The sequence below is a fragment of the Ranitomeya variabilis genome, chromosome 1 (genome assembly GCF_051348905.1).
Source record: "Ranitomeya variabilis isolate aRanVar5 chromosome 1, aRanVar5.hap1, whole genome shotgun sequence".
NCBI lineage: Eukaryota > Metazoa > Chordata > Amphibia > Anura > Dendrobatidae > Ranitomeya > Ranitomeya variabilis.
This window is the reverse complement of record NC_135232.1, coordinates 506704819-506730289: the sequence shown is the minus strand read 5'-3', so window position 1 is coordinate 506730289 and position 25471 is coordinate 506704819. Positions and strand designations below refer to the sequence as shown.

Here is a 25471-nt window from a genome sequence, read left to right as displayed (position 1 = left end):
ATGTTTAGGCTCATCAGGGGCTCTCCAAACGCAACATGGCGTCCCATCTCAATTCCAGTAAATTTTGCATTGAAAAGTAAAATGGCGCTCCTTTCCTTCCGAGCTCTGCCATGCGCCCAAACAGTGGTTTACCCCCACATATGGGGTATCGGCATACTCAGGACAAATTGTACAAAAACTTTTGGGGTCCATTTTCTCCTGTTACCCTTGGTAAAAGAAAACAAATTGGAGCTGAAAAAAAGTTAAATGTTCATTTTTATTTAAACATTCCAAAAATTCCTGTGAAACACCTGAAGGGTTAATAAACTTCTTGAATGTGGTTTTGAGCACCTTGAGGGGTGCAGTTTTTAGAATGGTGTCACACTTGGGTATTTTCTATCATATAGACCCCTCAAAATGACTTCAAATGAGATGTGGTCCCTAAAAAAAAAAAATGGTGTTGTAAAAATGAGAAATTTCTGGTCAACTTTTAACCCTTATAACTCCCTAACAAAAAAAAATTTTGGTTCCAAAATTGTGCTGATGTAAAGTAGACATGTGGGCAATTACTTATTAAGTATTTTGCGTGACATATCTCTGTGATTTAAGGGCATAAAAATTCAAAGTTGGAAAATTGCGAAATTTTCAAAATTTTCGCCAAATTTCCTTTTTTTCACAAATAAATGCAAGTTATATTGATTAAATTTTACCACTATCATGAAGTACAATATGTCACGAGAAAACAATGTCAGAATCGCCAAGATCCGTTGAAGCGTTCCAGAGTTATAACCTCAAAGGGACAGTGGTCAGAATTGTAAAAATTGGCCTGGTCATTAACGTGCAAACCACCCTCGGGGCTTAAGGGGTTAACATTAGGTACGCAGGACATGCGGATGCGTTGTTTTGACGTACCCGCTAACCGCACGGGAACGCAACAAGTTGGCATCAATTTCACCACAGTAGAAATAGTATAATAGCGACTGACAGGTCTTCCAGTACACCCAATCCAACAGATGGAGACCCAACCAGGAGTGTTCACATTTCCAAAAATTATTGGCAGAAATTATAGTGTGGCAGCTATGGGACAGATAACTGTTCGTGCGGAGATGCCAGACTGCTCTGCCTCTTGGGAATTGTAGTGTAGATACAGAGGGAGAGATCAGAATGTACACAATAACACACTGCACGAATGGCGCTAGTGAGCCGAAGAGGAACTGAAAATAAAAAAAGGAAGATAAATGTTACAGCAAGGGAAGGAAGAGGGTGGTGGAGAGCGTTTGTACTCAGAATTAAGTTTTAGGCCACTTGCACACTATCAGTATTTGGTCCGTATTTTACCTCAGTGTGTGTAAGCCAAAACCAGGAGTGGGTGATAATACAGAAGTGGTGCATATGTTTCTGTTATACTTTTCCTCTGATTGTTCCACTCCTGGATTTAGCTTACAAATGCTGAGGTGAAATACTGCGCAAATACGGAACGTATATATACATGTGGCCTTAACCTATGTTCACATGTTGCCTTTTTGTCTCCTTTTTGTTCCGCAGGCAAAACCTGCTGTCTTGGCAGTAAAGATGCCACTTAAAAAAAGCAGGTTTTGCTGCATTTTTTTGCTGTGTTTTTGTTGTCTTTGTACCCCCAAAAAATCATGTTGCAACTTCCTTAGGCCCCTTTCACACATCAGTTTTTTTACCGTCAGGCACAATCCGTTGGCTCGACGCAGATTGTGAAAAACTGATGCAATGGATCCGTTTTTTGGACGGGTCTGACTAGCGAAACTGGCTAAGTGGATCTGAGCATGCTCCGTTAAAAACAATGGAATCCGTAGCTGTCCGTTTTTTCGACGTTCCCAAAAAACGTTACTATGTCCGTTGTCTCCAGCCGCCGGATAAACAATCTTCAACGGATCCGACAATCGACGGATCAAACTTGAGGCCATCCGTCGCTAATACAAGTCTATGAGAAAAAAACGGATTCTGTGGCATCAGTCGCCGGATCCATTTTTTTTTTCAAGAATTGGACTGATTGCAAAAAACTGATGTGTGAAAGGGAAATTAGGTTTTTGCTCCAAAAACGCAGCAAAATCTGATATTTGCATTTTTTTTTACTGTGTCTTTGCACTTACCCATTGTTAGTGAAAAAAACTCTGCAAAAACACTGAAAGGAACGTTCTACAGTTTTAGGGTATGTGAATGCAGCAAAAACGCAACATGTGAACATAGCTTCAAGCTTTTCTTTCACAATACTTTTAGTGACATCATATGACAGTCGCTGCCAAATTCAGCTGGCACGTAAATGTCCTCCACACTATCGGCAAAGCTCACTGACTGTATATCAACCTGATCTTTTCTCAGTCAAAATGTACTAAATTAAATCAACCAAAAGAAAGGGAAAAATGGTGCCACAAAATATCTCACAAATTTATCAGGTTTATAAAATCTAACTGATTTTGTTAAAAAAAAACAAAACAAAAAAACAGAGTAGCTCAATGGAGGGCTAACAACAAACCTCCCAAGTCTAGTATGCTTATAAAGCAATGATGTGGAGCCCTATTAGGTATGTACCACAGGGCTACACACCGAACAGGGCGCCACATTATTACTACAGGAGTTTGCCTCCTATACTCTATCTGATGCATGGTAACCAGTAGGGGATGTACTGCAGTAGATATGTGGGCATACTAACTATATACTGCTCATAGCCATACGGGGATTGTTGTTAGCCCTCCATTGGGCTACTCTGGTTTTTATCAAAATCAGTTATATTTTATATTTAATAAAGTTGATATATTTGTGAGATATTTTATATAACCTTTGGTTTTTTTATATTTATCTCATCATATTTAGGTGCATATCTCATTCAGCCAGATACTTTTGGCTACAGGAATAATGGTTGGTCCTAAAAAGTAGTGAATGCAGCACTGCATATCAAAGTAGATCTTTTATATCACAGTTACCTGTGAGTTTGTCATTTAGCTCTTTCTGATAGTTTGTAATCATTCTCTCCTCTACTGAACCATATTCTAAGTATAGTATGAACCGTTGATTGTTGAACTTAAAAGGTTGTTCAGGAAAAGAGATAGCACTTGCAAATTGACATAAGAATGAGGTGTCTTTCACTGTGAAATTATTCTGCAGCCAGCAGCTATGTAGTGATGCACAGACAATGTAGAAGTCAAACTGTTAAACATTTTTAACAAACCCGATTGCAAAAATAATTTTAGCCAAAGATGTCTGCATTTAAAGAGAACCTGTCAGTAGGATTGTGCACAGTAACCTACAGACAGTGACAGGTCAGCGCCGTTATACTGATTAAAATGATACCTTGGTTGGTGAAATCCATCTTGTGGTTATTTAATCTTTATTTTCAGCTTTGAGCTAATGATATGTAAAAAAAAAATCAATTTGAAAATGGTGCCCGCCACGCCTGCGCAGTAGCACCTATTGGTGTGTATAGAGATCCGATAGCTGCTATTGCGAAGGTGGCGCCATGGAAAAGAAAAACAACTTTCCTCCTCCAAGATGGCGCCACTTGCACAGTAGCAGTTAACGGCGATCTCCGAGAGCTGCTACTTCATCAGGCGGTGCCATCTTGGAGGAGGAAATATTTTGTAAGAGGATGGTTTATTTTTTTTTCAATGTTTTCCTGATGGGGGCCAAACATACCAGGATATGAATGAGGAGCGATGCATACCAGGATATAGGTGAGGAGCCATGCATACCAGTGTATGGATGAGAAGCCATGCATACCAGGATAGGAATGAGGAACCATGCATACCAGGAGGGATGAGGGGGGCATGCAGACAAGGATGGGGATGAGATGGCCATGCAGACCGGGATAGGAAAGAGGAACCATGCATACCAGAATAGGGATGAGAAGCCATGCAGACCAGGATAGAGATGAGGAGCCATGCAGACCAGGAGGGATGAGGGGGCCATGCAGACCGGGATGAGGGGGCCATGCAGACCAGTATGGGGATGAGGAGTCCGTGCAGACCAGGATGGGGATGAGGAGGCCATGCATATCAGGATGGGGATGAGGAGGCCGTGCAGACCAGGATGGGGATGAAGAGCTATGCACACCAGGACAGGGATGAGGAGCCATACAGTCCAGGATGGGGATAAGAAGACCATTCAGATCAGGATGGGAATGGCGTAGGCCATGCAGAGCAGTATGTGGATGAGGAGCCATGCAGACCAGGATAGGGATGAGGGGGCCGTGCAGACCAGTATGGGGATAAGGAGGCCGTGCAGACCAGGATGGAGATAAGGAGGCCATGCAGACCAGGATGGGGATGAGAAGGCCGTGCATACCAGGATGGGTGTCAGGACTCTGAACATTTTTTATTTTTTGTGCATTACTGCCCTTTTCCAAGATGGCGTCTTTGGTCTCATGTGCACTGTATCTTCCTGCTATAAAACTCCACCCCAGCCTTTAGTCTGTGCTAGAGTATTCTGCCTTGCATCCAGCTCCTGACCTCTGATTACTCCCTGGCTATATACCTGCTCCTGTGAACCTGTGTGGTGATCCTGCTACTCTGCTCTGAGTTCCTGCTGCATACACCAGTTCCAGTAATCCTCCTTCATCTGCTGCTCGTGTTTATTTCCATCTGCATTTGCTGGACATGTAAGCTGTTTCTGCTCTGCAAAAACCTGAGACTATTAACCAGGCCTCCCTGGTTGAGCTAAGATATGATTTGAACTGCCTTATAAGTTTATCTATCTGTGTTTGGACTAAGACAAGGATTTATTCGTGTCAAGTATCCTCAAGAATGATTGTGCTTCATAGACTTTCTGCTTGATTGCATTTTCCTCTGAAGTTTCCTATAGACTGCTAAGCTTCGTTTAATATTTACACCAAGTGTTGTGGACTTTAGTTTCTCTCTGCACCTGTTTGAATCACCGTGTGATAATATAGACTTTACCACTTATAAAACTGTGTCCTGTAGTTATCTTGTTCCACGCAAAGAGTCTCCTGAGTTATCCCCTATAATTATTACAATGGGGATGATGTGGCAGTGCAGACCAGGATGGGGATGATGTGGCAGTGCAGACCAGGATGGTGATGAGGTTGCCGTTCAGACCAGGATGGGGATGAGGGGGCCATGTATACCAGAATGCGCAGTAGCAGCTATCGGTGTGTATAGAGATCCGATAGCTGCTATTGCGAAGGCGGCGCCATTTTGCTGGAGAAGAAAAACAAATTTCCTCCTCCAAGATGGCGCCACCTGCACAGTAGCAGTTAATGGCAATCTCGGAGAGCTGCTACTTCATCAGGCGGTGCCATCTTGGAGGAGGAAATATTTTGTAAGTAGGATGGTTTATTTTTTTTTTTATGTTTTCCTGATCGGGGCCAAACATACCAGGATATGGGTGAGGAGCCATGCATACCAGTATATGGATGAGGAGCCATGCATACCAGGATAGGAATGAGGAGCCATGCATACCAAGATAGGGATGAGAAGCCATGCATACCAGGATAGGGATGAGGAGCCTTACAGACTAGGATGGGGATGAGAGGACCATTCAGATCGGGATGGGGATGCGTAGTCCATGCAGAGCAGTATGGGGATGAGGAAGCCATGCAGACCAGGATGCGGATGAGGAGCCATGCAGACCAGGATAGGGATGAGGGGGCCATGTAGACCAGGATAGGGATGAGGGGGCCATGTAGACCAGGATAGGGATGAGGGGGCCATGTAGACCAGGATAGGGATGAGGGGGCCATGCAGACCAGGATGAGGATGAGGGGCCATGCAGACCAGTATAGGGATGAGAAGGCCGTGCAGACCAGGATGGGGATGCGTAGTCCATGCAGAGCAGTATGGGGATGAGGAAGCCATGCAGACCAGGATGCGGATGAGGAGCCATGCAGACCAGGATAGGGATGAGGGGGCCATGCATACCAGGATAGGGATGAAGAGGCCATGCATACCAGGATAGGGATGAGGGGGCCATGCAGACCAAGAGGATGAGGGGCCATGCAGACCAGTATAGGGATGAGAAGGCCGTGCAGACCAGGATGGGGATGAGGAGGCCATGCATACCAGGATGGGGATGATGGGGCCATGCAGACCAGGATGGGGTTGCGGGGGCCATGCATACCCAACTTGTAATCGAGGCAATACATTTTCCCAGTTTTTTGTAGTAAAATATGGTGCTTTGGCTTATACTCGAGTATATACGGTATGTGATTTTTGTAATTTTATTTTTTATCAGTAACTGGGCTTTGCTGTACATCTAAATTTTAAATAAAAAAGAGAAGAGAAAAAAAGCAAAAGCAGCACCAGCGATATATCTGGGTGCCGTGCCATTCAGGCAAATACCAAAGCTTAAAATATATAAGCGAGAGAGAGGATAAGACAGTACAATATATACTGTTTTTAAAATCATCCTGATATGATGTATATCACATGCTGTGTGCACTCGTATGGATTCAGTCTTAAGTGCTCCATATACAGTGGGCTCCGGCTATGTAAAACAGCTTGTAACTGCTTGTAACTAGACCTGATAAAGTTAAGTCTGATCAATGAAGTTTATTCCCTTTGATAGCCAAGGTAATAGCATGCTCTCCTTTCTTCTCTTTCTTACTTGTTTTTTTCACTTTGTCTGGGGCACTATATAGCGGTTGATAGTTGATTGACTTGGTTTTGTTTCCTTCCAGTCCCTGTAAGACCCCTTTCACACATCAGTTTTTTGCCATCAGTTGCAATCCGTCGAATTTTGAAAAATCGGATCCGGCGACTGATGCCGCCGGATCCGTTTTTTTCTCATAGACTTGTATTAGTGATGGATTGCGACTGATGGCCTCACGTTTCATCCGTCGTTCACCGGATCCGTCGATAATTTTGTCCAGCGGCTGGACACAACAGACAAAGTAACATTTTTTGTGTACGACAGATCGGTCGCCGTCCGTCGTTTGCTAGAATGGAAGCCTATGGCGCCGGATCCGTCAACTGTCAGAATCCGGCGACAGATTCAGTTTTTTTTGACTGAGCATGCTCTGATCCAATTAGCTAGATCCGCTAGTCGGATTTGTCACATCAGTTTTTCACAATCTGCGACAGATCAGTCGAGCCAATGGATTGTGACTGACGGCAAAAAACTGATGTGTGAAAGGGGCCTAAGCAGTTTGAAAAACTGGAAACGCTTGAATGATTTGATCACAAACAGCCATCATTCTCATTTTGCTTTTTCACATCCCTCACATATTTTGTTGCGCTTCTTCCTAATCATGAAATATGTATGTTTCTTAGGATGATCCATTCAAGAACAAAGCTCTTCTGTTCAATAGCAGCAACAGTCAGGACATTTATTCTGATCCATTCCAAACTGAGGATCCCTTCACTTCTGACCCATTTAAAGGAGCTGACCCATTTAAGAGCAGTGAGTTCAGTGCATCTTCTTAGGTTTTTTTCCTAGCAGCACAAAGCGAATAGATTGTGGAAAATGAAGGTATCTTAAAATGTTTTTCAGATCCATTTGGTGAAGATCCATTTAAAGAAAGCGACCCATTTCATGCTCCTCCTTCAGATGACCCTTTCCATAAGCCAAGTAAAGGTGATCCTTTTTCTACCGATCCCTTCACTAAGAATAATGTCCATTCGATGACACTGCCTTTAAAGGTGAGACATGGCAACTAGCTAAATGTTTTTTTTTCTGCCTATAAAGTAGTGAATATTACATGGAGATAATGCATTGAAAGTCAGCCTGTTTGTTGGGCTCTCCATGCATGTGTCGTGGCTGTGTGACAGTCACTACTCATGAATGGAGAACCTGTTTGTTGAGCTCTTCATGCATGTGTCGTGACTGTCACACAGCCGCGACACATGCAGCTGTGGAGCCGAACAGCTGATCAGCAGGAGCGATCCATGAAGCCAGGTTCCCTATGCAGCTTATTTGGTAAGTGCTATAGTTTGCCGAATAAGCCCTGACCCGATCAAATTCGCTTATCTCTAGTCATGACAACCCATCGGCCCCCCCAGGTCATGTGATCGGGGCGCTGATGGGCGAGCTTAATTAGGCACTTCTGGCTAGCTCGTGTTGAATCTGCACTGATAACTGATCGAGGCACTTGATGGCTGATTAAATCAGCCATCAAGTGCAAGGAAAGATGTGGGCTCGGCATGCAAGCCCACATCAGAGCCCACTACCTGTAACGTACATGTATGTCAAAGATAGTGAAGGGGTTACATGACAGGTTAATGCCTAATGAAACCTGGTAAAATATGGTCTGCTTGGCTGAGCGCTTCAGTCCCCAGATCTCATTTTCAAGGTTTCAAGACCTAATTTTTGAGGAGATACCCTTCCTGGAGTTGCCTATGTATTATTTGACATGACTCTGTCGATACCAGTTTATCAGTGGTTATATATACACTGCTCAAAAAAATGAAAAATAAAGGTAACACTAAAATACTACATCCTAGATATCACTGAATGAAATATTCTTGTTGCAAATCTTTATTTATTACATAGTGGAATGCACTGAGAACAATAAAACATAAAAATGATCAATGTAAATCAAAATGTAAGTCATCAGAAGGAACCTAGTGCACCTGCATAGGGTCTCACAATGGGTCTGAGGATCTCATCCCAGTACCTAATGGCAGTCAGGATACCTCTGGCTAGTACATGTGCGGCCTTCCATAGAAATGCCTCCAAATACCATTACTGACCCACTGCCAAACCAGTCATGCTGGAGAATGTTGCAGGCAGCAGAACATTCTCCACATTGTCTCCAGACTCTGTCACATGTGCGAAGAGTGAATCTGCTCTCATTCGTGAAGAGCACAGGGAGCCAATGTCGAATCTGCCAATCTTGGTGTTCTCTGGCAAATGCTAATCGCCCTGCACAGTGTTGGGTTGTAAGCACAACACCCACTTGTGGATGTCGGGCCCTCATACCACCCTCATGGAATCTGTTTCTGACAGTTTGAGCAGACACATGGATGTTAGTGGCCTGCTGGTGGTCATTTTGCAGGGCTCTGGCACTGCTCCTCCTGTTCCTCCTTGCACAAAGGAGGAGGTAGAGGTCCTGTTGCTGGGTTGTTCTCCTCCTATGGCCCTCTCCATGCCTCATGCTACTGTGCTTCTATGGGTGAGATCAAAGACAAACACCAAAAGTGACCAAAACAGCCAAAAAGGATGAGAACAGAGAAATGGTCTAGGGTCACCCCCCACGGAACCGCTCCTTTATAAGGGTTGTCTTGCTAATTATACTATCATTTTTACCTGTTTTCTGTTCTATTTGCACAACAGCAAGAGAAATTGCTTCACAATCTGTGTTGCTCCATAACTGGACAGGTTGATTTTACAGAAGTGTGACTTTACTTGGAGTTAGATTGTGTTGTATAAGTGTTCCCTTTATTTTCTCTAATCCGCTCCACAACAGCATACACAGGAGGAGGTTACCTCCCCATTCTTATAAGGGACAGAAAACACAAGAGGTTTAAATAGGCCTCCCCTTCCCTTCATCCTCAGTGTTTTTCCTGTCCCTAAGGGATGAAGAGGTTTCTTTCTGAGGTATGGGCCGGCGAACAGCCACTCTTGTAATTTACCTTTAGCCGGTCAGACTGGGTCGATCGTCCGCACCTTCCTCCCTAAGCCGCTTCCACCGTGGAGCGGGACTGCACTATCCTCCAGCGCCTGTCAGGCAATGCTAGATGGTGAGGAGTGGCTAGGGGCTTCCCATAGGCCCCCAGCAGAATAGATTATTTCCCCTCGCTCTAGTGAAGCCGGCGATGTCTTCCAGAGGTTCTCTGGCAAGCACATAGGAAGTAACGCTCACCGCCGAGTCAGTTAAGTGTGACGTCACTTCCAGCATACAGTGGGTATGGAAAGTATTCAGACCCCTTTAAATTTTTTACTCTTTCTTTCATTGCAGCCATTTGGTAAATTAAAAAAAAACAACACATTTTTTTTCTCATTAATGTACACTCTGCATCCTATCTTGACTGAAAAAAACCCAGAAATGTAGAAATGTTTGCAAATTTAATAAAAAAGAAAAACTGAAATATCACATGGTCATAAGTATTCAGACCCTTTGCTCAGTATTGAGTAGAAGCACCCTTTTGAGCTAATACAGCCATGAGTCTTCTTGGGAATGATGCAACAAGTTTTTCACACCTGGATTTGGGGATCCTCTGCCATTCTTATTTGCAGATTCTCTCCAGTTCCGTCAGGTTGGATGGTGAACTTTGGTGGACAGCCATTTTCAGGTCTCTCCAGAGATGCTCAATTGGGTTTAGGTCAGGGCTCTGGCTGGGTCAGTCAAGAATGGTCACACAGTTGTTCTGAAGCCACTCCTTTGTTATTTTAGCTGTGTGCTTATGGTCATTGTCTTGTTGGAAGGTGAACCTTCGGCCAAGTCTGAGGTCCAGAGCACTCTGGAAGAGATTTTCATCCAGGATATCTCTGTGCTTGGCCGCATTCATGTTTCTTTCAATGACAACCAGTCGTCCTGTCCCTGCAGCTGAAAAACACCCCCATAGCATGATGCCACCACCATGTTTCACTTCTGAGAATGTGATGAGCAGTGCCTGATTTTCTCCACACATACCACTTAGCATTATCACCAAAAAGGTCTATCTTCGTCTCATTAGACCAGAGAATCTTATTTCTCATAGCCTGGGAGTCCTTCATGTGTTTTTTAGCAAACTCTATGTGGGCTTTCATATGTCTTGCACTGAGGAGAGGCTTCCATTGGGCCACTCTGTCATAAAGACCCGACTGCTGGAGGGATGCAATGATAGTTGACTTTGTGAAACTTTCTCCCATCTCCCTACTGCATCTCCGGAACTCAGCCACAGTGATCTTGGGGTTCTTTACCTCTCTCACCAAGGCTCTTCTTCTGGAATTTCAAATCTGGGAAAAGCACCCAGAAGACAGGACCTGACCTCAGAGGGGAGTGTTCATCTTATTGGATGATGGAAAGTGCTAGGTCTCGGTTCTTGAATAAAAGGACTCTGACTGAAGACACCATAAGGTAGGACTGAGTTTCTTATGATGAATGTGTCTTCCCTTAGATCTGCATCTGCAGAGCCCAGCGCTAACTCTGGCCCAGTGAGTATGCCTGGTAAGGGTAGGTCCCTTTTGTTATAGAATCCATCCTTGTGGATTTCCCCTCTCTCTTTTTTAGGGAGACAAGGATCCTGCACGAAAATTAAAAAAAAATCTGTAAATCGCAAATGTGCCATCTGCAGTAAGAAACTCCTGTCCGTCCATAAAAGGCCATGTATGGAGAAAATCATCCGTGAAGAACAGCCATCCCTGATGGATGAAGTTAGAGGAATGGTGCAACAGGAAATCCAGTCATCCCTAGCCACCTTTTCCCAATCCTTTTCAGGGGCTCCTCTGTGTCAAAAATGAGGAAATACGCCTCTGAAGATATCTCTGTCTCAGACGCAGAAATGACAGGTCCCACAAATGTTTGGAGGTTAAATGGAGGATGCTAAAAAATTATTGTTTTATTATGAGGACATGGAAATGGGAGAATTAATTGCAGAGTTTCAATGGAGAAAAGGGTCTAAATCAATTGCTTTATATGATCAATAGCCGCCTGATATGTTGTTCTAAATTGATAGTATATCATACTAAATTAAATATACAATTGATTCATAAAGATAAAATACTAGATGGTGGCCCGATTCTAACGCATCGGGTATTCTAGAATATGTATGTATATAGCAGCCACATAGTATATAGCACAGGCCACGTAGTATATAGGTGCCATGTAGTATATAGCAGACAAATACTACGTGGCCTGTGCTATATACTATGTGGCTGCTATATACATACATATTCTAGAATACCCGATGCGTTAGAATCGGGCCACCATCTAGTATTTTATCTTTATGAATCAATTGTATATTTAATTTAGTATGATATTGTAGAATAGCCGATGCATTAATACAGGCCACGCAGTATATAACACAGCCCACATACTATATAACACAGCCCACGCAGTATATAGCAGCCACGCAGTATATAACACAGGCACACAGGCGACGTAGTATATAGCACAGGCCACGCAGTATATAACAGAGGGCACGTAGTGTATAGCACAGCCCACGCAGTATATAACAGCCCACGCAGTATATAACACTGCCCATGCAGTATATAGCAGCCACGCGGTATATAACACAGCCCACATAGTATATAGCAGTGTGGGCACCATATCCCTGTAAAATAAAAAAAATAAAAAAATAAAATAGTTATATACTCACCCGCCGGGATCCAGCGAAGCTCTGGTGATGCGTGCGCCGCTGCCGCCATCTTCCGTTCCCAGGATGCATTGCGAAATTACCCAGATGACTTAGCGGTCTCGCAAGACTGCTAAGTCTTCTGGGTAATTTCGCAATGCATCTCTGGGAACGGAAGATGGCGGCAGGCGCGAGTGCATCGTCAGACGACGGAAGGTGAGAATAGCAGGTTTTTTGTTTTTTTATTCTTTTTAACATTAGATCTTTTTACTATTGATGCTGCATAGGCAGCATCAATAGTAAAAAGTTGGGGACACACAGGGTTAATAGCAGCGGTAACAGAGTGCGTTACCCGCAGCATAGCGCGGTCCGTTACCACTGGCATTAACCCTGTGTGAGCGGTGACCGGAGGGGAGTATGGAGCGGGCGCCGGGCACTGACTGCAGGTGAGTAGGGAGGGACTAATCGGACTGTGCCCGTCGCTTATTGGTCGCGGCAGCCATGACAGGCGCTGGCGAGACCAATCAGCGAAGCGGGATTTCCGTGACGGAAATTGCCGACAGAAAGACGGAAGTACCCCTTAGACAATTATATATATATAGATAATGAAAGCTAAATATTATCAAACAAACAATAATGAATTTCGCATACTTTTTATTTATAATGTAAAATTTAATATACATAACGTGAGTGATGTGTATATATATATATATATATATATATATATATATATATATATATATATACAGTATAATAATGAAATAAGGTGAAAAAATAATATACGGTAAATGTTAAAAAGTGCAAAATCAATAATATTAAATAGTGCAAAATAATTAAACTATTGTTCGCATATACAGTATATATTAATTGATTAGCTGCTTCATTAGAAAACCAATCCAATGAGGAACATGATTACTACATATATATTAATTATTAATATATTATCTTTTGACTTTCACATGTCCCAGGAAATAATTCTACCTTCCTTTTGTGAGAACCCAAAGGATGATCGAGGACCATATTTCATTCTCTAGATGTTCGGCGAACCATTCATTTCTACTTAGCAAATGGGACCTTGGAGGAATGATCAAAACCTTTTTGTCCAATTTTGTGAACCAAATAAAGGGAGGAAAGCCTCGAAGAGCTCTCTGGCGAACTGGATTAAAAAAGTGATTACGGAAACATTTTAAAATCAAGATTTATCTCCTCCTGAATCGCTAAGCGCTCATTCCATTAGAGTCGTTGCCATCTCCTGGGCTGAAAGGGCCAGTGGTTCCATCGACCAGATCTGCAGAGCTGCTACCTGGTCCTCAGTCCATACCTTTATTAAGCACTTCAGATTAGACCTAATGTCTTTAAGAGATCTAGCCTTCGGCAGGAAAGTCCTCCAGACTTTTGTCCTTCCCTAGGCGTTATTCTTTGGCATTTCTCCTGAGTGGGCTGTCGTGGAGGGGGTTAGAGAAAATAGAATTACACTCACGGGTTATTTGGTTTCTAAGACCCTCCACGATGGCACGGGTAAACCCTCCCACCCCCTCAGAACGTTATGTTTACTTGATTCTTTGGTGTTAATAAAAAATTTAAGCATTCATTCTGTGTGCTCCCAGAAGAAACATTGAGGATGGAGGGAGGGGGAGAGCTATTTAAACCTCTTGTGTTACCTGTCGCTAATTAGGATGGGGAGGCAACCTCCTGCTGTATGTGCTGTCCTTGAGGGTCATAGAATCCAAGTTACCAGTAAGTGTAATTCTGTTTTTTTGAGCAGTGTATATATTGACCATTCTGTTGTTGGCCATTCATGGTGTGGAGAACGATGTACTTGCACAATAGTTATATCTCCTATTCCTAGAATTGTCATTATTGTGGTGCCTCGGTGAGTGGGATATTCATATAAGCGTTCAAGCAAATTACACTGGCCATATATTAATTATCTCCTGCCACCCATACACCTTAGAAATGTAAACTTGACTTGGCAGAATCTGTCAGTATGCTTCAATAGAATTTGTCCTCTCTATGTTCCTCAACTCTTGGATCAACTTGGTCAAATTGTCTGTGTATGGCCAGCTATATTATTTTGATTTCTATATAATGTTGGTTTATCTGTCTTCTGCAACAGTCTGATCCTTTTGAGAGCAGAGATCCTTTCTCCTCCTCAACGCTGCCCAAGAAAGAACCAGGTGAGCAGACTAACATGGCCAATTTCCATTTTTGTGTTTTGTTTTTTTTCTACCCGTCCTCCACACCATTTTCCCACCAGCATGACCTTTCTTCATTCTTTACTCTCGAACAACTCTGCAGGATGAAAGGTTTACGCATTGATGCTCTGCATTGGTAGTTTATTTTCCTCACATGATTGTTATTGCTGGCCAGTTGCTTATTTCTTTTAGTTGGGTACATTTTTGTATTTCTCTATGTACTCTTGCAAGCAGCATCTTTTCTTACTTATAACTTTGTCACCAGACTTTGCATTGTCCTGGAAGTATACAGTACAGACCAAAAGTTTGGACACACCTTCTCATTTAAAGATTTTTCTGTATTTTCATGACTATGAAAATTGTACATTCACACTGAAGGCATCAAAACTATGAATTAACACATGTGGAATTATATACTTCACAAAAAAAGTGTGATTATGTTTTAGATTCTAGGTTCTTCAAAGTAGCCACCTTTTGCTTTGATGACTGCTTTGCACACTCTTGGCATTCTCTTGATGAGTTTCAAGAGGTAGTCACCGGGAATGGTTTTCACTTCACAGGGTGTGCCCTGTCAGGTTTAATAAGTGGGATTTCTTGCCTTATAAATGGGGTTGGGACCATCAGTTATGTTGTGCAGAAGTCTGGTGGATACACAGCTGATAGTCCTGCTGAATAGACTTTTAGAATTTGTATTATGGCAAGAAAAAAGCAGCTAAGTAAAGAAAAACGATTGGCCATTATTACTTTAAGAAATGAAGGCCAGTCAGTCCGAAAAATTGGGAAAACTTTGAAAGTGCCCCCAAGTGCAGTGTCATCAAGCGCTACAAAGAAACTGGCTCACATAAGGGCCGCCCCAGGAAAGGAAGACCAAGAGTCACCTCTGCTTCTGAGGATAAGTTTATCCGAGTCACCAGCCTCAGAAATCGCAGGTTAACAGCAGCTCAGGTTAGAGACCAGGTCAATGCCACACAGAGTTCTAGCAGCAGACACATCTCTACAACAACTGTTAAGAGGAGACTTTGTGCAGCAGGCCTTCACGGGGAAAGAGCTGCTAGGAAACCACTGCTAAGGACAGGCAACAAGCAGAAGAGACTTGTTTGGGCTAAAGAACACAAGGAATGGACATTAGACCAGTGGTGGAAATCTGTGCTTTTGTCTGATGAGTCCAAATTTGAGATCTTTGGTTCCAACCACCGTGTCTTTGTGCGACGCAGAAAAGGTGAACGAATGGACTCTACATGCCTGGTTCCCACCGTGAAGCATGGAGGAGGAGGTGTGATGGTGTGGGGATGCTTTGCTGGTGACACTGTTGGGAATTTATTCAAAACTGAAGGCATACTGAACCAGCATGGCTACAACAGCATCTTGCAGCGGCATGCTATTCCATCCGGTTTGCGTTTAGTTGGACCATCATTTATTTTTCAACAGGACAATGACCCCAAACACACCTCCAGGCTGTGTAAGGGCTATTTGACCAAGAAGGAGAGTTATGGGGTGCTACGCCAGATGACCTGGCCTCCATAGTCACCAGACCTGAACCCAATCGAGATGGTTTGGGGTGAGCTGGACTGCAGAGTGAAGGCAAAATGGCTAACAAGTGCTAAGCATCTCTGGGAACTCCTTCAAGATTGTTGAAAGACCATTCCCGGTGACTACCTCTTGAAGCTCATCAAGAGAATGCCAAGAGTGTGCAAAGCAGTCATCAAAGCAAAAGGTGGCTACTTTGAAGAACCTAGAATATAAGACATAATTTCAGTTGTTTCACACTTTTTTGTTAAGTGTATAATTCCACATGTGTTAATTCATAGTTTTGATGCCTTCAGTGTGAATTTACAATTTTCATAGTCATGAAAATACAGAAAAATCTTTAAATGAGAAGGTGTGTCTAAACTTTTGGTCTGTACTGTATATCTACAGTGGAGTAAAAAAGTATTTGATACACTGCCGATTTTGCAAGTTTTTCCTCCTACAAAGAATAGAGAGTTCTGTAATTTTTATCGTAGGTACACTTCAACTGTGAGAGCCAGGAAAAAAAATCAAGAAAATCAAATTGTGTTTTTTACATAACTGATATGCATTTTATTGCATGAAATAAGTATTTTATACAATAGAAAAACAGAACTTAATATATAGTACAGAATCCTTTGTTTGCAATCACAGAGGTCAGACGTTTTTTGTAGTTCTTGACCAAGCTTGTACAATCTGCATCAGGGATTTTGTCCCATTCCTCCATACAAGATCTTCTTCAGGTTTTGGAGCTGTTGCTGGGTAACATTGAGTTTCATCTCCCTTCAAGATTTTCTGCTGGGTTCTGGTCTGGAGACTGGACCGGCCACTCCAGGACCTTGAAATGTTTCTTATGGAACCACTTCTTAGTTGCCCTGGCTGTGTATTTTGGGTCATTGTCATGCTGGAAGACCCAGCCACGAGCCATCTTCAATGCTCTTAGTGAGGGAAGTAGGTTGTTGGCTAAAATCTTGCCATACATGACCTCATCCATTCTCCCTTCATTACAATGCAGTCACATGTCCCCTTTGCAGAAAAGGACCCCCGAAGTATGTTGTTTCCGCCACCATGCTTCATGATTGGGACTGTGTTCTTGAGGTTGTACTCATCCTTCATCTTCCTCCAAATATGGTGAGTGGAGTTGGTGCCAAAAGATATTGAGCCGAGGCCGTGCCCACTGGCCGGGGGTTGCTCATACATTCCCTCCGTTCCTTGGTCTGAAGCTAGTGAATCCCCGTAGTGCACAGTGCATGCGCTGAATGGATTCATAAGTCTGCAGTCACACAGAGTGACTGCAGACTTATTGGTTTTGACTGGATAATCCCTTAACCCCTTTCTGGCATTGGAAGTAAAAATTCGTCCACGCGTCCGGAGCCTTATTGACGTGTTTTACGGATCATTACGTCCTGGAGATCGTGCGTGCACACGATCTGTCTGTGCGCAATTGCCGCCGGGTGTCAGCTGATTCTGACACTGACACCCTGCACAAAGTGCCAGTAGTGGTCCCTGCCGCTCTTGGCACTTTAACCCCCTAAATGCTGCGATCGAACTGGGAGCCGGCAGAGGGATGACAGCCCCTCTGCCCTTGGATTGGAGACCCTGCGGTGTGACATGGGGTCTCGATCGTTGCCATGGTGACCCGATGCTGTCATGACAGAGCAAGGAAAGTTGCATGATCAGCAACTTTTTCTGTCTGTGCAGAGCTGTCCGTTTGCATAGCATAGGTATGCTGCTGCATCCCCATGCTATACAAGCGATATGCCTGCAAAAAATTATTGTCCCATAGTAGGACAAAGAAGTGTATAATGAAAGAAAAATATATGGTGGCGCTAGTGTAAGCACACTGAGTCAGCTGCAAGTAGATCCTATACCACATAGGAATTTTAGAGGGCTCTCACAAAGACAAATTGTTTTTACTTGCGCTATGAGTCAGGGTGCATGAAGACTTTCTAAATTCAGAGGATTGAGCCTTATAATATTGGATTACCTGTTTAGATATGAGAAAAATCGTGCCTGTGCCGGGGTTCTCTAGTTTCAGTAAGACCGATTACAGCCGTAGATACACAGGTGGGTACTAAGGGAAAAAAACTCTTGTTGGTGATGTGATGAGCGGCTTCAGAGGTAAATCTAAATGCAGATGCACTCAATAATAGTTGTACGTCAGTGCGATGTAAAATATAGAATACAGAATATAGATGATACGCACTCCCCAGGTTGTTATTAGTAGTATGTTACCTGAAGTGTGATAGTGAGGTGTGTGCCTGTGGAGGGCTTGATTATGGAGTTTCGGTGAGTTGCAGCCGTCGTTGCCCCAGTGGGTTGAGGAGGAGGTTCGTCAGCTGGCGGCTTTACAGTAGTCCGGGACTTTGCATTGCTGTGCCTCACAGTGTACCTAAACCACATATAACATCTACATGTTTGGCATTTCTGAAGCGATGAGAGCCCGCCTAAATTACTGGTGCATGTCTCTAGAAGCACGGGCTTGGCTTAACGTACTGTTGACTGCAACGTACTTGTCACTACAGCATACTGGTCACTACAATGGCAGTTTGCAATTTTCACTAAGCAATATTCATTGCTTCTTGTTTCTGGAAAACGCCCATGGAGTCAAAATTGTCATTACACCTGTAGATAAATTCTGAAAGGGGTATAATTTCCAAAATAGGGTCACTTGAGGGGGATTCTGCTCCTCTAGCAATTAGGGGCTCTATATGGAGTCCGCAAACTACCGTATTTTAGGAAAATCTGCGCTCCAGGAGACAAATAGCGCTCCATTCCTCCCGAGTCTCTCGGTATGGCTAAGTAGTACTGCTGTATAGCCACATATGGGGTATTGCCACGTTCAGTAGAATTTGTGGAACAAATGATGGTGCCATTTTTACCCACTTCTTGTGTGAAAATGTAATATCTGGGGCTAAAACTAAATTTTGGTGGTAAAAATGTAGTTATTTTTTCTTCACTGCCCAATGGTATAAAATTCTGACACACACTTGTGTCCATATGATCACTGCACCCCTAGATTAATTTATTGAGAGGTGTAGTTTGTAAAATAGGGTCGGTTTTACTGTTCTGGCATCTCATATGCTCTCCCAATGGGTCATGGCACCTGCAAACTATAACACTAAAATCTGGCGCTCCTTGTCTTCTGAGCTTTGTACTGTGCCTGAAAAATATTTCCCAATTACATGTGGGCTGTTGGCACACTCAGGAAAAATGTTACCTGTTTTGTTGTAAAGAAAAAAAAATCCTATTAGCCCCTAGAAAAATAAAAAATTTGGGCTAAAACAATATTTTAGTGGTAAAAATGTAATTTATTCTTTCTTTTCACCACTCAATGGTATAAAATTCTGTGAGACACATGTGGTGTTAATATGATCACTGCGCCCCTAGATTAATTAATTGGGGAGTGTAGTTTGTAAAATTAGTATATAGGGGTATATAGTACACATATAGGGGGTTTCTGTTGCTCTGGCACCTCAGGGGCTCTGCCAATTTGACATGGCACCCTCAAACCATTCTAGCAAAATCTGAACTCCAATATGGCGCTTCTTCCCTTCTGAGCTTTGCACTGTGCTGCAGAAGTAGTATTCCCCTACATATGGGGTATCGGCGTACTCAGGAGAAATTGTAAAACAAATCGAATGGTGTAATTTCTCCTGTTACCCTTATGAAAGTGCAAAATTTGGGGCCAAAATAACATTGCACAGGAGAGGTTACACAACAAATTTTGGTGTCGATTTTTCCAGTTACTCTTGTCAAAATAAAATTTACTTCAGATCAATTTTTTTTGTGAAAAAAAGTTAACTTCATTTTTTTCACATTCCAAAAATTCCTGTGAAGCACCTGAAGGGTTAATAAACTTATTGAATGTGGTTTTGAACACCTTGAGGAGTGCAGTTTTTAGAATGGTGTCACTTTTGGATATTTTTTTATTATATAGACCAAATGTGATGTGGTCCCTAAAAAAAAATGGTTTTGCTAATTTTGTTGGAAAAATGAAAAATTGCTGGTCAATTTTTAACCCTTATAACTTCCTAACCAAAAAAATGTTGGTTCCAAAATTGTGCTGATGTAAAGTAGATATTAACTATTTGGTATTTCCTGATGAAGGGGGCATGAGACCCCCGAAACGCATCGAATAAACCACTGTGAATCCTTGATACTTTTCCTGAGTCTTACTATTTGTGCAAGGTGGAAAGATCTCGATACCATCTTGAAACAAATTTATAGCTTGTTTCTTGTGACTTGGTAGCAATTATGGATTTATGGGACAGGTCCTTGGTAAAGAATGTTGGAGTTCATTCTCCCACGTCTTGCAAAAAAAAGGGAGAAGTTCCAGGTCCGAGTCTGAGTAGTTTCTAAATGTTTGAGATGGCATGCGAAGGACTTGGGGATGCTATACACATCTTTTCAAAAGAGGATAAAATGTGAGCAGATTCATATCATCTATCGACAGAGGAATAGAATTGTTGAAGTTGGAAATATTCATGTTTTTGGTGTGTCTTTAGAGTGCTATAATTTAATATAGTGGAGAGAGGTAGAGTAGAGGCGCTATGTGATGTAGCCGAGGAGGTTTATTTGGAACAGCCTGCAAAGGAATGTGAGGAAGCACCAGATAGAAACCCCAAATTATTCATTATGGGTGATAGTGGTCTCCGTGGGTCAATAAAACAGCCCTATTCACTTGGTATATGTATTGCTTTCAGTGTTTGCCAACTACTAGATGATATGGGGAATATTATGAGAGAGACTTGACTAGATCCTGGGCAAAGTGGAAACTGATACTCCGCTAATATCTTGTGCAATGTGAACCCATAATTTTCTATTGGAGCATTGTAGTAGGCAAAGACCTAGTAAAAGCAAAGGCAATCGGAGAGACTGACACCTTCTGCCTCTTTTGGACTGGACAGTATGTTACCCAGAATCCTTGTTCGTCCTGTAGACCAGACAAAGCAGCCAAAGTTAATTTTTGAACGAGAAAGAGGAAGGTGTATACACTGCTCAAAAAAATAAAGGGAACATTAAAATACCGCATCCTAGATATCACTGCATGAAATATTCAGTTGCAAATCTTTATTCATTACATAGTGGAATGCGTTGAAAACAATAAAACTTAAAAATAATCAATGTAAATCAAAATTAATATCCCATGGAGGTCTGGATTTGGAATGATACTCAAAATCAAAGTGGAAAATCAAATTAAAGGCTGATCCAACTTCAGTGGAAATGCCTCAAGACAAGGAAATGATGCTCAGTAGTGTGTGTGGCCTATACGTGCCTGTATCTGACCTCCCTACAACGCCTGGCCATGCTCCTGATGAGGCGGCGGATGTTCTCTTGAGGGATCTCCTTCCAGACCTGGATTAAAGCATCAGTCAACTCCTGGACAGTCTGTGGTGCAACGTGGCATTTTAGATGGAGCAAGACATGATGTCCCAGATGGCTCGATTGGATTCAGGTCTGGGGGACCAGCAGACCAGTCCTTCATAGATACAGGATGAAACATACATGGAGTTTATAGTGCTTAGAATACAACAAACTTTATTAAATATATGTATTAACTCTTTCACACTAGAGCCTATTTTCGCCTCCGTTGACCTGGCCAATTTTTACAATTCCGGCCAGTGTCACTTTGTGTTTATAACTCTGGAACGCTTTAACATATCCCACTGATTCTGAGATTATTTTTCGTGACCTGTTGTACTTCATGACAGTGGTAACATTTGTTCGATTTAACTTGCGTTTATTTCTGAAAATATTGGAAATTTGGCAAAACTTTTGAAAATTACAGAGTTTTCAAACTTTTAATCTTTATACCCTTAAACCAGAGAGTTATGTCACACAAAATCTACTATATAATTGTCTAAGGGTCACTTCCGTCTTTCTGTCTGTCCTTCTGTCTGTCTTTCTTTCTTTCTGTCACGGATATTCATTGGTCGCGGCCTCTGTCTGTCATGGAATCCAAGTCGCTGATTGGTCTCGCCAGCTGCCTGTCATGGCTGCCGCAACCAATCAGCGACGGCCACAGTCCGATTAGTCCCTCCCTACTCCCCTACAGTCAGTGCCCGGCGCCCGCTCCATACTCCCCGCAGTCACGGCTGACACAGGGTTAATGCCAGTGGTAACGGACCGCGTTATGCCGCAGGTAACTCACTCCGTTACCGCCGCTATTAACCCTGTGTGACCAAGTTTTTACTATTGAGGCTGCATAGGCAGCCTCAATAGTAAAAACATCTAATGTAAAAAATAATAAAAAAATAAAAAATCATTAAATACTCACCTTCCGCCGCCTTTCCCGCTCCTCGCGACCCTCCGGTGACCGCTCCATGCAAGCGTCAGGTTCCGGTGCTAAGGATGGTGTGCGACAAGGACCTGCCATGACGTCACGGTCATGTGACCGCGACGTCACCACAGGGCCTGCACGAGAAGGACCTGCCATGACGTCACGGTCACGTGACCGCGACGTCATCACACCCTGGGACCGGAAGCTGCTGCCTGCACCGCACACAGGTGACAGAACTACAAGGGTACCCTCGGAAGGTGAGTATATGTTTATTTTTTATTTTTTAACCTGTGACATACGTGGCTGGGCAATATACTACGTAGCTGGGCAATATACTACGTAGCTGGGCAATATACTACGTAGCTGGGCAATATACTACGTAGCTGGGCAATATACTACGTAGCTGGGCAATATACTACGTAGCTGGGCAATATACTACGTAGCTGGGCAATATACTACGTGACTGGGCAATATACTACGTGACTGGGCAATATACTACGTAGCTGGGCAATATACTACGTGACTGGCCAATATACTACGTGGGCTGGGCAATATACTATGTGACTGGCCAATATACTACGTGGGCTGGGCAATATTCTACATAGCTGGGCAATATACTAAGTGACTGGGCAATATACTACGTAGCTGGGCAATATACTACATGACTGGGCAATGTACTACGTGGCTCTGTGCTGTATACCAGAGGTGTCAAACTGCATTCCTCGAGGGCCGCCAACAGGTCATGTTTTCAGGATTTCCTTAGCATTCCACAAGGTGCTGGAATCATTCTGTGCAGGTGATTAAATTATCACCTGTGCAATACAAGGAAATCCTGAAAACATGACCTGTTGGCGGCCCTCGAGGAATGCAGTTTGACACCTCTGCTGTATACTATGTCGCTGTGCAATATACTACGTGGCTCTGTGCTGTATACTACGTCACTGGGCAATATACTACGTAATTGGGCAATATACTACGTGGCTCTGTGCTGTATACTACGTCGCTGTGCAATATACTACGTGGCTCTGTGTTGTATACTACGTAACTGGGCAATATACTACATAACTGGGCAATATACTACGTGGCTCTGTGCTGTATACTACGTCACTGGGCAATATACTACGTAACTGGGCAATATACTACGTGGCTGGGCAATATACTACGTCACTGGGCAATATACTACGTAACTGGGCAATATACTACATGGGCTGTGCAGTGTACTACGTGGGCTGTGCAATATACTACGTGGACATGCATATTCTAGAATACCCGATGCGTTAGAATCGGGCCACCATCTAGTAGTTAATAAATAACAATTCCCTCATGTATACTTTACATCTGCACAATTTTTGAAACATTGTTTTTTGTTACGAAGTTAGAAGGGTTAAAAGTTGATCAGCAATTTCTCATTTTTCCATTACATTTACAAAATCATTTTTTTAGGGACCACATCACATTTGAAGTGAATTTGAAGGGCCCATATGACAGAAAATACCCCAAAGTGACAACATTCTAAAAACTGCACCCCTCAAGGTGCTAAAAACCACATTCAAGAAGTTTATTAACCCTTCTGGTGCTTCACAAGAATTAATGGAATGTGGAAGGAAAAAATGAACATTTGACTTTTTCCTACAGAAATGTTACTTTAGCTCCATATTTTCCATTTTCACAAGGGTAAAAGAAGAAAATGCACCATAACATTTGTTTTGCTATTTCCTAAGTACGCCAATACCACGTATGTGGAGGAAAACTACTGTTTGGGCACATGGCAGGGCTCAGAAGGGAAGGAGCGCCATTTGACTTTAGGAATGCAAAATTAGCTTGAATCAATAGCTGACACCATGTCGAGTTTGGAGAGCCCCAAGGACTTTATCTAGATGTGTGGTGATCACTTTGAACCCTCTGGGAATTGACAGAATTTTATAATATTGAGCAGAGAAAATTAAAAAACAAATTTTCCCAACAAAAAGGTTCTTTCAGTCCCATTTTTTTAATTTTCACAATGGTAACTGGAGAAAAGGGATGACAAAATTTGTTGTGCAATTTTTGCAAAGTACACACACAGGTACCTTATATTTGTTGAAAAACAACTGCCTGGGTGCATGGTAGGGGTGGAAAGGGAATGAGCAGTATTTTGGCTGCAATTGGTTGCAGTTATCATGTCACATCTGTAGAGCCCCTTAACCCCTTCATGACCTTAGGATTTTCCTTTTTTCCGTGTTCGTTTTTCGCTCCCCTCCTTCCCAGAGCCATAACTTTTTTATTTTTCCGTCAATTAGGCCATGTGAGGGCTTATTTTTGCGGGAAGAGTTGTACTTTTGAACGACATCATTGGTTTTACCATGTCATGTACTAGAAAACGGGAAAAAAATTCCAAGTGCGGTGAAATTGCAAATAAAGTGCAATCCCACACTTGTTTTTTGCTTGGCTTTTTTGCTAGGTTCACTAAATGCTAAAACTGACCTGCCATTATGATTCTGCAGGTCAGTACGAGTTCATAGAAACCTAACATGACTAGGTTATTTTTTATCTAAGTGGTGAAAAAAAATTCCAAACTTTGCTAAAGAAAAAAAAAAAAAAATTGCGCCATTTTCCAATACTCGTAGCGTCTCCATTTTTCATGATCTGGGGTCGGTTGAGGGCTTATTTTTTGCGTGCTGAGCTGGCGTTTTTAATGATAGCATTTTTGTGCAGATACGTTCTTTTGATCACCCATTATTGCATTTTTATTCAATGTTGCGGCGACCAAAAAAACATAATTCTGGCGTTTCGACTTTTTTTCCTGCTACGCTGTTTAGCAATCAGGTTAATGCTTTTTTTTATTGATAGATCGGGCGATTCTAAACGCGGCGATACCAAATATGTGTAGGTCTGAGGTTTTTTTATTGATTTATTTTGATTGGGGCGAAAGGGGGGTGATTAAAACTTTTATATATTTTTTATTTTTTTCACTGTTTTTTTTTTTTACTTTTGCCATGCTTCAATAGCCTCCATAGGAGGCTAGAAGCAGGCACCACTCAATCAGCTCTGCTACATCTTATGTTCGCTGCTATGTAGCAGAATTGCAGGTGTGCTGTGAGCGCCGACCACAGGGTGGCGCTCACAGCTGCCGGGGATCAGTAACCATAGAGGTCTCAAGGACCTCTATGGTTACTATTCTGAAGCATCGCCGACCTCCAATCATGTGACGGGGGTCGGCGATGCGATCATTTCCGGCCGCCCGGCCTAAAGTGGTAGTTAAATGCCGCTGTCTGCGTTTGACAGCGGCATTTAACTAGTTAATAGGTGCGGGCAGATCGCGATTCTGCCCG

General features: G+C 42.7%; 2 protein-coding genes across 9 annotated transcripts in view; one reads left to right on the top strand and one right to left on the bottom strand.

Annotated features, from left to right (window-relative positions):
- The window catches only part of EPS15L1 (epidermal growth factor receptor pathway substrate 15 like 1), a 323253-nt gene that overhangs the window by 145929 nt on the left and 151853 nt on the right, over window positions 1–25471 (top strand). For all 8 annotated transcript variants that reach the window (XM_077252909.1, XM_077252893.1, XM_077252875.1 and 5 more), the window contains 3 exons: window positions 7233–7362; window positions 7453–7601; window positions 14293–14353. In XM_077252909.1, coding sequence (XP_077109024.1) covers window positions 7233–7362; window positions 7453–7601; window positions 14293–14353 — 340 coding nt within the window. The remainder of the gene's footprint in view (window positions 1–7232; window positions 7363–7452; window positions 7602–14292; window positions 14354–25471) is intronic.
- Window positions 1–25471, bottom strand: part of C1H19orf44 (chromosome 1 C19orf44 homolog) — a 497340-nt gene that overhangs the window by 393442 nt on the left and 78427 nt on the right. The gene's annotated exons all lie outside the window — the stretch shown is intronic.